At 41.9% G+C, this 14,053-nt stretch overlaps 1 protein-coding gene across 1 annotated transcript in view; it reads right to left on the bottom strand.

The window, feature by feature from the left end:
* cspg4 (chondroitin sulfate proteoglycan 4) overlaps positions 1-14,053 on the bottom strand; it is a gene marked incomplete at both ends in the record, with an annotated part of 62,214 nt that overhangs the window by 5,838 nt on the left and 42,323 nt on the right. Inside the window, 4 exons of the mRNA XM_079223477.1 lie at positions 562-693; positions 938-1,136; positions 9,143-9,319; positions 13,653-13,928. Of these exons, the coding sequence (XP_079079603.1) occupies positions 562-693; positions 938-1,136; positions 9,143-9,319; positions 13,653-13,928 (784 nt within the window). The remainder of the gene's footprint in view (positions 1-561; positions 694-937; positions 1,137-9,142; positions 9,320-13,652; positions 13,929-14,053) is intronic.

The following is a 14,053-nucleotide window of genomic DNA, read 5'->3' as shown; positions in this document are numbered from 1 at the left end:
TGGACGTGTGTGTGTATATATAATACCGTTGCCTGCATTTTCTTATTTTCTTATGTTCGGGAAGTTTATGGCCGTCAAATTCGATGAAAAACGTAGCGACCGAGTGTCATATCGTAAGTGTGCTTCCAAGATGGTCACACGCCGTCGGTTTAACAAAAATCAATGGACAAATCCTACTCAATGCAGCCTCGTTGAATTCAAGACACTTCAGGGTTTCCACCCTTCCTTTTTGTCCGTTATGGCAGGTAGCTTGTCGTGGCTACGTTTAGCATGACACCATATAGCTGAGGGTGTTTTCTACTTATGCTGCTGAACCAGATGAACATAATAAATGTCTGCAAAAGGTGTTATTACATAAACAATTATTGTGTTTTGGAAAAATCCTCTTAAAACATTGGACAAAATGTACATAATGTTTAGTTTCATTTGTATCTTTGATGAAGTAGAAAGAGGACTTGTTATTATATTGCAGCAGTGAACTATTGACCGGCTAATCCGTCACAATCCTCCAATCGCCGCCGTCTCCGGGGCTCGAAATCTGAAAGATATTTGACATTTTACCTGGAAATACCATGAGCTCCTCCTGCGTTACCATGGTGATGGTGAGAGGCCTGGCCGTGACAACGAATCGGTAGAGAGGAGACGTGTGCTCGCCGTCTGTCACCGTGAAGCTGAAGCCCCCAGACTCCTCGCCTGGAGGAGCAAGAAGAGTTTAGATGTGGCTCATACTGGTCATACCTCTTATATATCAATTCATATAATAATGCTTATTTGTGACTACTTAGTGTTTATGATATTACTCCGTATACAAGCTTACTAGGTTTACTGGCTCGTGCACAACACAGTGACTTCTTCTTGAATATGAGACGTCTGCACAATGATTTTGTAATTCCAGCAGTCCAAGATATTATATTCACAATAATGTCCGTGTCCTCACCCTCGTGAATGAAGATGACCTCCCCTTTGTTAATTTGAGCCTGTGTGAAATTCAAGATGGCCTCTTCGGGCGCCTCTTTCAACGCCACCACGCCGCTGGTGGGCACCTCGACGTGGTAAAGCAGCTCCTCTGCAACGGTGTCGTCGTCGTCAGAGTTCAGCATGCTGGAGGTGATGTCAGCTTCCTCTCCGGCGAGAACCTGTGAGCGAGAGAGAGGAAGGTACACCAAGGTTATTCAAGGTATTCAAGGGGTCAGGAGTTTAGTTGAAAATCAGTAGAGATTGCTTTAAAAAAGACACTTTTATACATTAATGTTTGTCTGAAGTCATTTCAGGAGAAAACAGAAACAAACAGTATGAAAACAGCCAAAAGGAAGAAAAGCAAATGATGAAATAAAAAAGGGAGATAAGTACAAAAAGCCGTCCTACAAACAGTCAACCCCAAAGACGCAATTCAAAAGGTTAATTATTTCTCCGTGGCAGTCTGGGCGCTCCTGTTATCAGAAGATGGAGCACGGCAGTGCATGCTGAATGACTCTCCCTGGGTGGATGGGCTATAATGGCCCTCTAATGGTCGGCTGGCTGAAAGGAGCATTAATTGAAAGAAATGGGCCAGATCCCCAGAAAGACATTCTCAAATAGCTGGAATCAGTTGGGAGACGGAGCCGAGGGTGCCCCCGCAGTAAGAGGCACATATTGATCCGGAAAGCCATTCGCCCTCTGGTACCTCTCTCTTTCTCAAGAAGAGGATGAAGAGCGGGAAGCCTTCCGGCGGGAGGATGAAGGGAGTAGAAGATTCGGTTGTGGATATTAAAGCTTCAGGTGTCAATCACTGAGAGTCAGTTGTATTGAGAAGTGTATAAGCACGTATCAGCCATGTGTAATTGACTTTTTTGGTGAGTCCGGTTACTTTTTACCTACTAATTCTCTAAGCTAACTTTATTGACATTCACTTGTGGGTTGCAAGTACAGAGTGAGAGAACACAGATAAAGCACGAGAGCCAGAGGTTTTACGGCTGTGTTGCCTTCTGGGCTACTGAGGATATTACTCTCTCTAAACACTCTCTCTCTCTCTCCTTTATATAAATTTCTCTGCAGATCAATGCTGCAGCAAAGAGTTAAGCTGCTGAAAATAAAACCAAACATGTAATACGTGATGTTAAATTGCAGTGAATGTCGCTGCTATTTAGTGTGCTACACCTTACTGTGACGTCACATTGCCTACATATTCAGTTTTTCCCCATGGGAATTTGAAAATGCACCACCAAATAATAAAAGCAAGCCAGAATACATATGGTACATTAACTACAGCTGTTTTCTACAGAGATAACGCGCTTTAGGGAGAGCTTTCTCTGTAATTTCCTGTAATAGCAGCCTAAATACCTAATTTAGTGTTTAAATTCACACCCCAAGTATAATCCCAGGTATTTTAAACCCCTCTAGACTGCTTCAATACAACACGTGTGTATAATCTAGTTTGCTTGCTGCTCCTCCGATTCAGTTTGACTTATTTTTTCAAACAATAACTTGACTGGTGATGACTGGTTTGAGTTCAAGGGAAATGAACAGTACTGTTTGTGTTCACATTCTGCTGCTGCGTGGTCCTGCATTGCGCCTGCAGAGGTCATTTAAAGTTGCCTCTCGTATTCTGTCTGAAAGTCTTGACTTCATGTGTGTGCACGCTGAGTTTGCGTGCAAAAAACATGTAAGAAACATACAATATGCAAACCACTTACAATTTCCAGCAAAAATAGGATGAGGATGTTAAAATGTGACTATTGTGTACGAGCTTTGTTCACGCAGGATGAGCGCACAGGTTAAAGTATGTCAAGACGTCTAAATAAACAAGACTAAATCTGGTTGAAAGATACATTTTTAGACGCCTAAATTACATGCATCAGTTGTTTCATCATGATTTAAACGGCTGTAATCAAATGTGTATTTCGCCCCGTTTCTCACTGACTATAGTCATTTACCGTAAATGCTTACCGGGCCGCCTTGGGTGCCGGGGGTGTGGAGAGCAGAGGCGCTGATGTTTTGGAGCTAAGCAGCTAAATTTGGGATTATCCCTGGACCATCAGCTGGGAGGGGGATTGAGGCCCTGCTGTTTGCATTTGCAGACGACTGGGAACCCAGCGACAGCCTCTTAATCTATACATCTAAAGAGTTTCGCTGGAATCTGTGAAAAGATTGATACCGGATGTCAGCGGCTCACCTTCGCTGCACACGAGACGCCCGCAGAGACTCGCTACCTCTGGGGACAATAACCTTTCATGTGTCAAGACAACCTCCATGACAGAATGGGGGTAACCTGCGTGGATGAGCTCGGTACCTTCAAGGGAAGAGAATCACATCATCCTATACCGCGTTGCTGATAGGTTATGAGGATATTTTGGAAGAGCCGAGAGCGGCGTCACACCAGCCTCCACTAACGAACAGGGGAGCATTTCATCCACTGTGTTGTTGCAGCCTGCAGAGGAAGCTGTGATGTCAGGCCTTGGAGAATCCCTACTTCCTCCAGGCAGTTTACGTCTCAGAGAGCAGGAACTGATAGTTTGTCCGGGAGCACACCCGGGGGGACTGAACCCAAACAATTCAGCTCGTTCTCATTTCCAGGGAGTCACATGTCGACACTTTGTCACGCCGCGACACGTCTAGGAGCGACACAGGAGGCGCCCTTTAGTGTGTGTGTGTGACGCAGCCGCAATTTAAACCCATCCACCTCATTATTAGACACAAAGTGCTCTGGGGGTGTGATGATGACATATAAAGAATGGAAAAACCCACACAGGGTTGATTGGAGAGATGGAGGTGTGTCAAATAAACAAACGGCCTTTCAAGCAGGAGACCGGTGTTTGTGTCGGCTTTTTTTGTGAGGCTTTTTCCGTACATATGTGACATTGTTTACGTTTTACATAGTTTGCATACTTATTTTAAGCCCAACCAAGAGATTTTGTTAGCGTTTAACCTAGCCAGTGCGTTAGAAATTGAGGCCAAGGAGTCTGACAAAGCGCCAGTAAGTGGCGAGTTGCAATGAGAATGTGTTGAACAATTGGACCCACATATGGACTCCTGGGATGGAAGTGATTCTGTCTTCCTTAAGGCAGGACACCCACTATTGCGCCATAAACAAGACGGATGCTTTCCCTTCCCTCTGTTTCATCCCCCCTCCTTATTGAGAGGGATGTGATATGATATGCAGAGATGACTGAGCTGATAACTGCGCCACCCACCTGGCCAATTGCTCAGCATTAAGGAGCACCGTCCTCCCACCACCATTACCTGAGCTGCAGCTGCAGAAGACTGAGGGTGGGAACGATCTCGAAGAGGAAACAGAAAATATGCTCTTCATTTGAAGAAGCGCTTGCTCTCATAACAGCACAGCGTCGAGACAAAAGCTTCTAGTCACCTCTACCAACGTTACATGGGTTTAAAGCAGTGGTTCTCAAACTGTGGGGCGCGACCCTCTAGTGGGGCGCGGAGGTATTACACGGGAGATGCAGATTCTTTAAAAAATAAATGAAAAAATATTTATATTTTATATTTTTATAATCCTTTTTTAACCCCACAGTGAGCAAATTCGAACTGGCTACCTTGTGGTAATTTTTTTGTCAAATATTAGTTATTTTTTGCACAGATATAACGTTATTTTCATTGTTCTAACAAAGGGATTGCACATGTTATTAGTTTTTGTCTGATGAAGCAATCTGGTTTACTTAAAGGATTTCAATTTTCTTTATTCTATTATTTGAAAAAGCACGGATGGAGGAGTCACAAAAAGTTGGACCATTTTGTTGGGGCGGTGGGGCCCGAACATTTGTCTTCCTCCAAAGTGGGGCGTGACAGAACAAGTTTGAGAACCACTGGTTTAAAGTAACGTTAAAAATAAATAAATCACAGTTTCAAGCCTACACGTTCTGTTGGGAGTGGTTGGGTGTGGTCAGAGGTGTGCTCTGCAGCACCTTTCACCACTTTCAGCTGTGATGTCATGTGACCCCAAAGAGTCCCTGTACATCTGAAGGTGGAAAGTGAAACCACCGTCAGCAAAAAGCAGACGTTCAGGTGGCGTGACAGTAAGTTGCTCTTTATGTAGTATTCAGGGAATGCTTCAATTTGATGCGGATATATGAAATTTGAAAAGCAGCATTTCACAGGTCAGCACTCGTAAGCCCCAATGAGTTCTGAGTGTGCACTTCGAGCACATGAGGAACTCCAACTCTCCTTTAGCTGGAGATAGAAATAGCAACTCAGGAGAAGCGCTCAATATAATTCTAATGAACAGAATCCAACACTATATTCTATAAAGGAACGGTCTTTCTACCACAGGCATTTTCAACTGCAGTTAATTACCTAATTTAATGAAGAATGCACAATAGCCCAAATAAGAGAGACATGCATTTCTAATTGTCTGTTTGTGGCAAATTACATCTATTTCTATCTTTGAATTGCTTTTATGCAGAGAATTTGTCAATAACTCATTTACATTAAAGCTAAAGACAAATATACAAAACAGCACATATGCATTGAAAATGCCTGCCGAGTCACTGTATAACACTTCTGACTGTGTTTGTAGCTTGTTGCTATTATAAATGACTTATTTTTCTTTTTACAGAGAACATGATGAATATGTCTGAGCAGCTGATGATGATGAGGCAGTGCTTTCTCATAGTTCTTTTTGACACAAATGGTGACACTGGTTTGTGATGTACATGCTGGGAATGATAATAATCACCATGTAGACAACAGTGATTGCCTCTTGTGCTGAAATAAATACAACAACGTGGCTGAAGGACTCTGTGATCTGTGTTCATTGAGCTATGACACGCCGATAGGGTGCTTTTAGTGTTGCTCTTCTGTGGTTTGCTTCATGGCGGTTGTGAATTGTTTTTTTCTTCCGATTGGTGTTTTATTGCATCAGCTTTTAAGAAAGCGTATGGTTTTGATACAACTCTTTTATGTCTGTAACTTGTGCAGCACTCCACCCAGGGCTTTCAGATGAAAATTAGCTTTTAGCTGTGGTCCAATACATGTTTTGCATATAGCTAAATAACCAATAAACAAATAAATAAACTAAAAAAGTACAGTTTACACTGTAAGACAGTCTTCTTAAATAATAAAACTAGTTTCAAGTATCTGTCTACAAATTCTGATTATTATAAAATGTCTTCTACAGTGCAAAACCCAATCCCTGGCACTAGATGGCCCCATCAGCCTACTCTACACTCCAGTCAGGCACCAAGCAATATAGGGCAGCTAATCTGAAAGTGGCCTCGCAAATTGATGGTTTATATAACAATCAATGCATTTAGCACCTATGAGGATGGGCTGCAAATTCAATTTGATTGGACACAATGGCTGATATTTCATTTGGAGGCAGTAATGAGGGAGCTGCCATGGGCGGATGACTTAGTTGGCTGATGACTCAACAGGAAACCACCATCTTTTATAAATGCTGGAGACACTGAAGGGGCGCCAGATGTCTGAAGCTGTGTCCCACACTGCATCCAAAATATTGGCTGGTTTTAGAAGTACAGGAGGACACCAGAGTGTTTTCTAACTCTGTACTGGGGAAGTCAACAATAAGACAGACAATAGCTTATAGATAGATAGATAGATAGATAGATAGATAGATAGATAGATAGATAGATAGATAGATAGATAGATAGATAGATAGACAGACAGACAGATTGAGCCAGCAACTTTTTGGAGATCGAGCAAAGCCAAGTAGAGCCAGACAACCAGACAGAGACAGAGAGTGTAAACCCTAATCGAGACCAGCTGCATCCTATAGAACGGGCCAACTGGGATCAATGGTGAGCTGAACAGAGCCTGATCACAGCCATGTTCGTCATCATGTCTGATCATGTGTTGCAGAGGTCACCCCAACACACACAACTCTCTCTCACACGCACACTCACACACACACACACACACACTTCCTGCTTTAAATCAAGCCAAGTGCCGCTTGCTGGGCCAGGCTGGCTCTGTGCGGGGAGACGTCGTCCTCATATCATCATGTTGCATTCTGCAGCCGCAGCAAGAGGAGGCGCAGGGCTTGGAGGGCCGCCCTCACTCTGCCAGAAAGTCGTGGTCTCGTCGACCATCTTGGTTTTCCAAAAATACGGGTTGCCAGGGAGACGCGGAGCCGCAGGCAGAGCAGGGAGGGCTGAATGACACAGTTGGTTTCCAGTTCTGTGAGCTGATTGCTGCTGGCTTTTTCCAGCTGCCTGCCTCCTCTTACAGCAGAATCTACTTTATTGATCCTTCAAAACTTTTTCATCTCTCCCAAACACACTCAAAAACTACTGTGTATGAGGATTACATAAAGATGTTATTCACCAATGGAGGGTTATTAGTTAGAGAGGAAATATATGGGATCCATCTACAATGGAGGAAATGCAACAATTGGAAATCAAGATTTATTTCACGTAACTAATCATTTTAGATAGATTTGAAATCTCTTTGGATCAACTTAATATATTTAATGTATTATTATCTCTGTAAATCCACTTTTTGGGGATGGATAGATTGTGCATTTTGACAGATTTCACTGTGTACTTTTGAGATGTTTATCACCCTGCATGTGTTGGATGGTTAACCACTCCTGTGACCTGTCATCAAACCACTGATAGAGAGAGCGGTTTCCATTTAAAGAGACAGGCGCTAAAACGGAGCGTTTCAGGTAGAGGCTGAAATTAAATCATAATAATAAAGCATTTAAATATGCTCAATAAGAAACCCAAAACACAATGATGAACCTGAAAATGAAGAAATGAGAATTTCTCCTTTTAAAAGTTGAGTTTAAATGAACAGATGTGTTTTACGTGACTATGGTAATTAGGGATGGGCAATAATTAAAGAAAAACTCCTCAGTTAGAGTAGTGCACAGTTATATTGTGAGAAAAGACAGCAATAAATCTGTAGATATTAATGAAAGCCAAAGACCGACTGAAATATGTTTCCAAATTAGACATACTTCATTTGACATCATTATTTTTTTGATAAAAGAACATATGGAATTTTGAATATTTGAGATTCATGGATAATTACAGGTAGTTTGATAACAATAATAAGTTTCCTCCATTCCAAAACTGAGATATCAGCAGATTTGAGAGAGCATTAAAATGCATTCAGGAGTGAATCACTGACCTTGTATATACTTATGTGGCATACATGATTCATTTATAATATTTGGGAGCAGTCAAGATGAAAATATGCAAATTCACTTCTACTTTATGGCTGTTTATAAAAAACAAATGCGCTGTGGAGGCCGGTGCTGTACTAATGCAGCGTGCGTCATCGCCTGCGAGGTCAGCGGCCTCAAGTGTCTCAGTAAAAATTCACTGCATTCATTGTACTTGCAGCATGAAGTGAATTTAATTCTCACTTCATACAGGATTCATGACACCGGGCTGGAACCGCAGCTAAAGCTATAGATGTGAGGAAGTTCATTCAGAGTTCAGAGTTCATTAAGATTTTATATCAGTTTGAGCCTTTAATGGACAGAGCTCCTTCAAACTAAAAGCCTTTTGACTGTTTGCATATCTTGGGATTTTTAAATGAGCAGAGAAACGCACTAAATTCATCAATGTTGTCAGAGAATCAATGTAAATAAAGATGAAGCGCAGAGCGTAAAGCTGAAAGCACTGAGGTAGTCTTTTTTTTTAAATGAAACAACCTCTTTTCAACAAGTCAGAATCTCATTAACCATTTTAAAGGCATTTGTCTGCCTTCCTCTCATATTCTGTGTGGCTTGGGCATCAGACCAATCATGAAAAAGTCTGGAGCAGGTGGGAACGCCTTCAGCCTGTCAATCACATGCACAAGTTCTTCTTTCCAACATATTGCAGGAGAAAAAGAAAACATGTCTTATGAAGAAAAAATATAAGCAAATAAAGAAAAATGCAACAAGAAATAAACGGGAACCGACATAAACCTGTAGGGAAGCAAGTTATTTTCTCCACAGTTTCTTCCTCTTAGTAAAAAATACTCCCTTGTTTTGAAAGGTCGCAATAAAAAAAAGTTACTTCTTTCCTTCCCTGAAACAAAGTGACGCTTTGTCACTTGTCAGCTTGAAACGTGCGAAAAGGAAAAGAAAAGTTAACTTTTTATACGATTTTCCGACAGCAGCAAACGTTTACCATAGAGTATGTCGGCGGACAGCTCAAAGTAACAGCAAATGCACTTTCAAAGAGCAAAACATTACCTCCAGTCCTGTGTTACGCGTCAGTTTTGGCGGCTGGTCGTTGACTGGTGTGACAGTCACCGAGATGGTGACGGGGAGGCTCCGGCGCTCAATCTCATAAGCCGAGGCAGAGAGTGTAAAGCTGTCCTCCTTGCTCTCGGTGCTGTCATGCATGTAGTAGACGTGTCCAAGCTTCAGCTGGAGAAGACACACACACACACACACAAAAAGATCCAGTTGTCACTCAATTCTGAATCAAACCTGGATGGTAGGAAGCGAGAGGCAGGGTGGGCCTGAAAGGTGGGGTAATATTTGACTGTCTCTTAACGTCCGTATCCAAGCAACACTGCTGCAGAGAAACCACAAAGCCATTATATCCTGGTTTACCTGAAGACACTCAAATTCGCGACATTGTTTCCATCTCAGATTCTTAAATTCTCATTTTGATACAAAGGTTTTCCTGCATAACATCTTCTCGGATCCTCTGACGCGGGGAAACATTACTCATAATAGTACTTTTTACTAATTATCTGGTGTGCTTCTCAGCCTGTGAAAACATAATGGTTAATGTCTTTTGTGGCTCCGGGGGATCTAATTATTTCAGTTGTGGTTTAGAGACTAGAAATTTCATAAACATTCTCAACAGAAAACCTAGGTTACAAAGTGGAGTTTGAGACATGGGCGTTTACTAGACAGGGAGAATCGAACAAAAATATGCCGTTGGGACTAAAAGCCTGAATATTTTATAAATCTCTCTTGTTAGCCCACCAACTTTATAGAAAGTAGTACATTCTCATTAATATCAGTTTCTCTCCCTTTTTATCTCCATATAGAATACATGTGGATTATTTTTTAAAGCGAAAGTTGGTTTACTCAAATTGTTAACTGGCTTGATCTTCATCTTCTAGGGCATTCCAACAGTGAGAAACAACCATTTAATTTGTGAGTTTTGTGAGTTTAATGTGAGAACGTACGTAAACATGGTTTGTCATTCTCTTGCCGAGTGAGATGAAAGTTAGCCGAGAGACAATTAGTGTGACTAGTTTAGCATAAAGACAGGTCTTTTGTTGCCCAGCTTTTCAAAGGGATGAAACAAACAGGACACGGTGTGTCTTTGAACTTTACGCTCGCTCCCTCCTAATAGTATATTAATGACACGACAATTGGTCACGTAGCATGCAATGACAATGCCGTTCAGCGTGCACATCATTTTCCGCCATGTAGTCTGAGACCGCTGCAAAATAGATGCATACGTGCTACGCTCAGAGAAAGTGACGTCATATGGAAAGTGAGAAAGATTAATTACCTCGGGGGGGAAGGGTCAAATAAACACAGACGTTCAACCGTTCCAGGAGACTGGTTCATAGTTTTTTTTTGTCAGGTTATTGATATTTGTGACGTGTTTTCTGTAAACTTACCGCCGTTTTATTCAGTTCACGTACTTATTTTAAGCCCAATCATGATTTTTCTTCTAAACCTTACTAAGTACCCTTTCACGGTAAAGATCTGTTGGTTGTTTGGACAGTCGGGCTAGCTTCAGCCTGCTTCTAGTCTCTGTGCTAAGCTAAGCTAACTGTCTCCTGACTATAACCTTACTAAGTGGGTTTGTCCCTTTCATGGTAAAGATGTCGTGCTATTTATATGCCTAACCCTCGGTTGTTTGGAAATTCAGGCTAGTTCACAGTCTCTGTGCTAAGCTAAGCTAACTGTCTCCTGACTATAGCCTCGCATTTAACAGACATATCCCAAATTGTCAAACAACTCCTCTCTGTGTTTTTAGGAGATGAGAAAACATAGTAGCGTTTACGTCCCAGCAGCCCTTTTATTTCTGTACAGTAAACACAATATCCTTTGTTGCACTAAATAGATAATTTATGTTTTCGAAGTTCTGAGATAAAGGCTATAATCATGTCTCAAAGTCTGGCAGCGGCACACGAACAAGAAGAATCTCCCATGTGGGACAAAACCTTGAGGGAAACCAGATGTAGAAAAGAATCAGTCATCCTGTGTCAAGTGAGCTGGATGGAAAACAGCACCTGCGGCTGAGCCGAGACTTTCTGCATACAGAGGAGCCGTCTCAGCACCCGGCACCCTGAGCTCTGGATTCTCAGTCTTGTAGTCCCATCCGGATTAAATAATCTGCATATGCAACAGTTTAATCGGACACATTTACAGAGACTCTGGATCCTCCTCCGCAAAGAGGACAGTTGGAACTTTGTCTTGACAAAAGCCAGTAAGCTGCAACGCATTTTAGGACCCGCTTCAGAGAGCAGGAAGTGCCAAATGGATCCCATATGACGGGCATCCTTCTGGAATAACAACCCCCATCATCATTACTGATCGGGGAAAGTCAGCGAGACAATCAGTCTGCTCGCTGGGACAATAAACAGCGGGTGGCTGTTGGACATGTGGCCTTTAGATTTACTCAGAGAGAGACTGATGCAGATGTCAATATTTACTTTATTTGAACGTTTGTTTCTTTATGTAAAAGGATTTTTGTGCCTACTGTATTTTGAGTAAAATAAACTATAGAGGACAGATTTTTTTTTTGTACTGAAAAATAAAAGACTTTAATAGGTTTCCACAGATGGAAGAACCTAATTGAGACCCGATGGAGAGCTGGACCTGATTAAAGCGACAGTGTATCGCAGCAAAGTGTTTCAGATTTCCTCAAGTTGGATCCCACTCAACACTGCATATGTTGCTGAATGTGTTCATGACGGGAGTAAATCAAACGCCTGACATGGTCTGACACAGGTTGGATGCTAATGTGACACATCTGGACCACATGGCACATACAGAGGAGTGACCTTACATTCATGTGGTTGGTGTTCATGTAGACACTCTCTAACAGTACGATGTTACTGTACACTTACATAACCTCAGTGAACCAAGCAAGAAAAAAAAAAACGTTCAACACAAAAAAAAAGCATATTTAAATTCAAAACAATTAGGGTCTGGTTTAAATGCTCCACTGACTGGGGGTTGGACATTTATGCTGCAATGTGGTACTCATTGTTTTTCATTTTCTGAGTACAACTGTAAAAGAAAACAGAGAAACACAGGCCGCAAACTTTTTTTTCATCTCTGTGACATTTCCGTAGTGGGATATAATATCTATGTTCATTTCTGCCTCTCCGTTGCCAATGTTACCGTTGCTACGCACTAAACCCATTTGAGCTGCACATTGGGATCTTTGAGAGACAGTATTAGAGTGAGTCTGGCAGGAGCAAAGCGCGGGACGCTCGCGTGCACTCACACTTATTATAGGAATATACCGGGCCAGTTTATTTTGGCTTCAGGCGGTCCAAAGGCATCGTCAGTTTTTCCACAATGCTCCAGCAAAGTAAGAGGAGTCGAGGAGGACGGAGCTAGATGCAGGAGCTGTAAGATATGCGTCTAACTAGCTCCAGTAAACTATGTGGTCCATTCAGAATGCATGAGTTTTTTTTTTTTCTTCAATGGTAACTATGCTCATGCATTTTTTATATTTTCCTAAAGCTGGAGCCTCCAAACCACACGGAGAGCGACCAGAGAGCTGTGCTGCTGCAGCTCCACGTGTCTCCCTCCTCCTTCTGTCTGGCACAACACAACAAATCCAACACAGCACTGAGAAGTAACCGGGGGGAAGTTTAATGCTGAAGCCTTGCTGTGGTAATCCTGCTGAACAGCCACCGAGATGTACTCGTAAGACGAAGATGTTCTACTCCCTGGAGTTATTAAGACAGGATGCAATGTGGATTGTTGAGTTTTTTTGAGGGTGTTCAGGGGAAATGTTTGGTCCCAGACTGACAAAAATACAAGAATCTTGATCCACATTTCCAAAATTCACGTCCTTTGAAGAAATGATCAAATCTATTTCATCCTTAAAAAATTTAGCAAGAGGCAATGCATGTGATACGCATATGCTAACAATTTGGTGAAACCAACCATTTGGCAGATAAAAAGCCCTGTGTTTCATTTTACAAGGTTCTGCCCACAAGCTGGGCAAAAACAAATGTCAGAACTTCATGGAACTTCACAAACAGCATGGAAGACAAATTAACCCCCCCGCACTTCTAAAGGATTTAAGATGATCATATCTCTGTTGAACAATATCTGAGGATGCTGGTATGCCAAACATATCCTTGGTATATTTGCAAATGTAATAGATTCATGTAAAATTATGCATGTATGCACAAAACAATAGAGTACTTAAAAATCTGATCATGTGGGGTCGAGTTACAAATGCATAAAAAGGAGAATCTTTAGGCAAATAGCCAATGACCTTCCTCAATATAGAGGTGAATCAAGCCAATAACATAGCAGGAGCATAGCATGCTGCCATATTGTTATGAAACTTAATTTGATTGTTGATTAGTTAAAAAACTTTGAGACTTAGTGAGGTAAGGATCATATAAAAGTTTGAACCAAAAGGTATACACATAAATATACATTGTTTAAATGAGGGGCGAGGTAGAGATTGTTGGTGATATTTTTTGGGGGAATCTGTATCTGAAGTAATACTTTCTCCGTTTCTCTCATCACGTACCTCTTCCCATGTAAAGTACGTGACTTCGTCTCCATCTAGGTACCGGATCTCCCCGTGCTGCGGTGCCTCTTCCACGACGAAGTCGATGTTTGCTGCGGTGTAAAAGGGATGTGAGATGTTCACAATCTCTGCGTCTATTGCCCTGCTGACACCTTCCTTCACTGTAAAGTTGAAGGTCTGGATGGGGATGAGCCGGGGCACGATGTTCACAGAGATGTGCAGGTCCTCCACTGTGGTAAACCCATTGCTGACATCAACTGTGAAGCCGTCATTGCCCTGAAAGAGATGGATGTTCAAATGAGTTATTGATACACTAAAAATAGACATTGTGCCTTCGATTCATCAGCGTCAGAGGTTGTTTTTTGTCTGATTTAACTATAAGTGTGAACGTGAAAAAAGAA

This window comes from Taurulus bubalis (genome assembly GCF_910589615.1).
Source record: "Taurulus bubalis genome assembly, chromosome: 9".
Classification (NCBI taxonomy): Eukaryota; Metazoa; Chordata; class Actinopteri; order Perciformes; family Cottidae; genus Taurulus; species Taurulus bubalis.
This window is presented reverse-complemented; position numbering and strand designations above follow the sequence as displayed.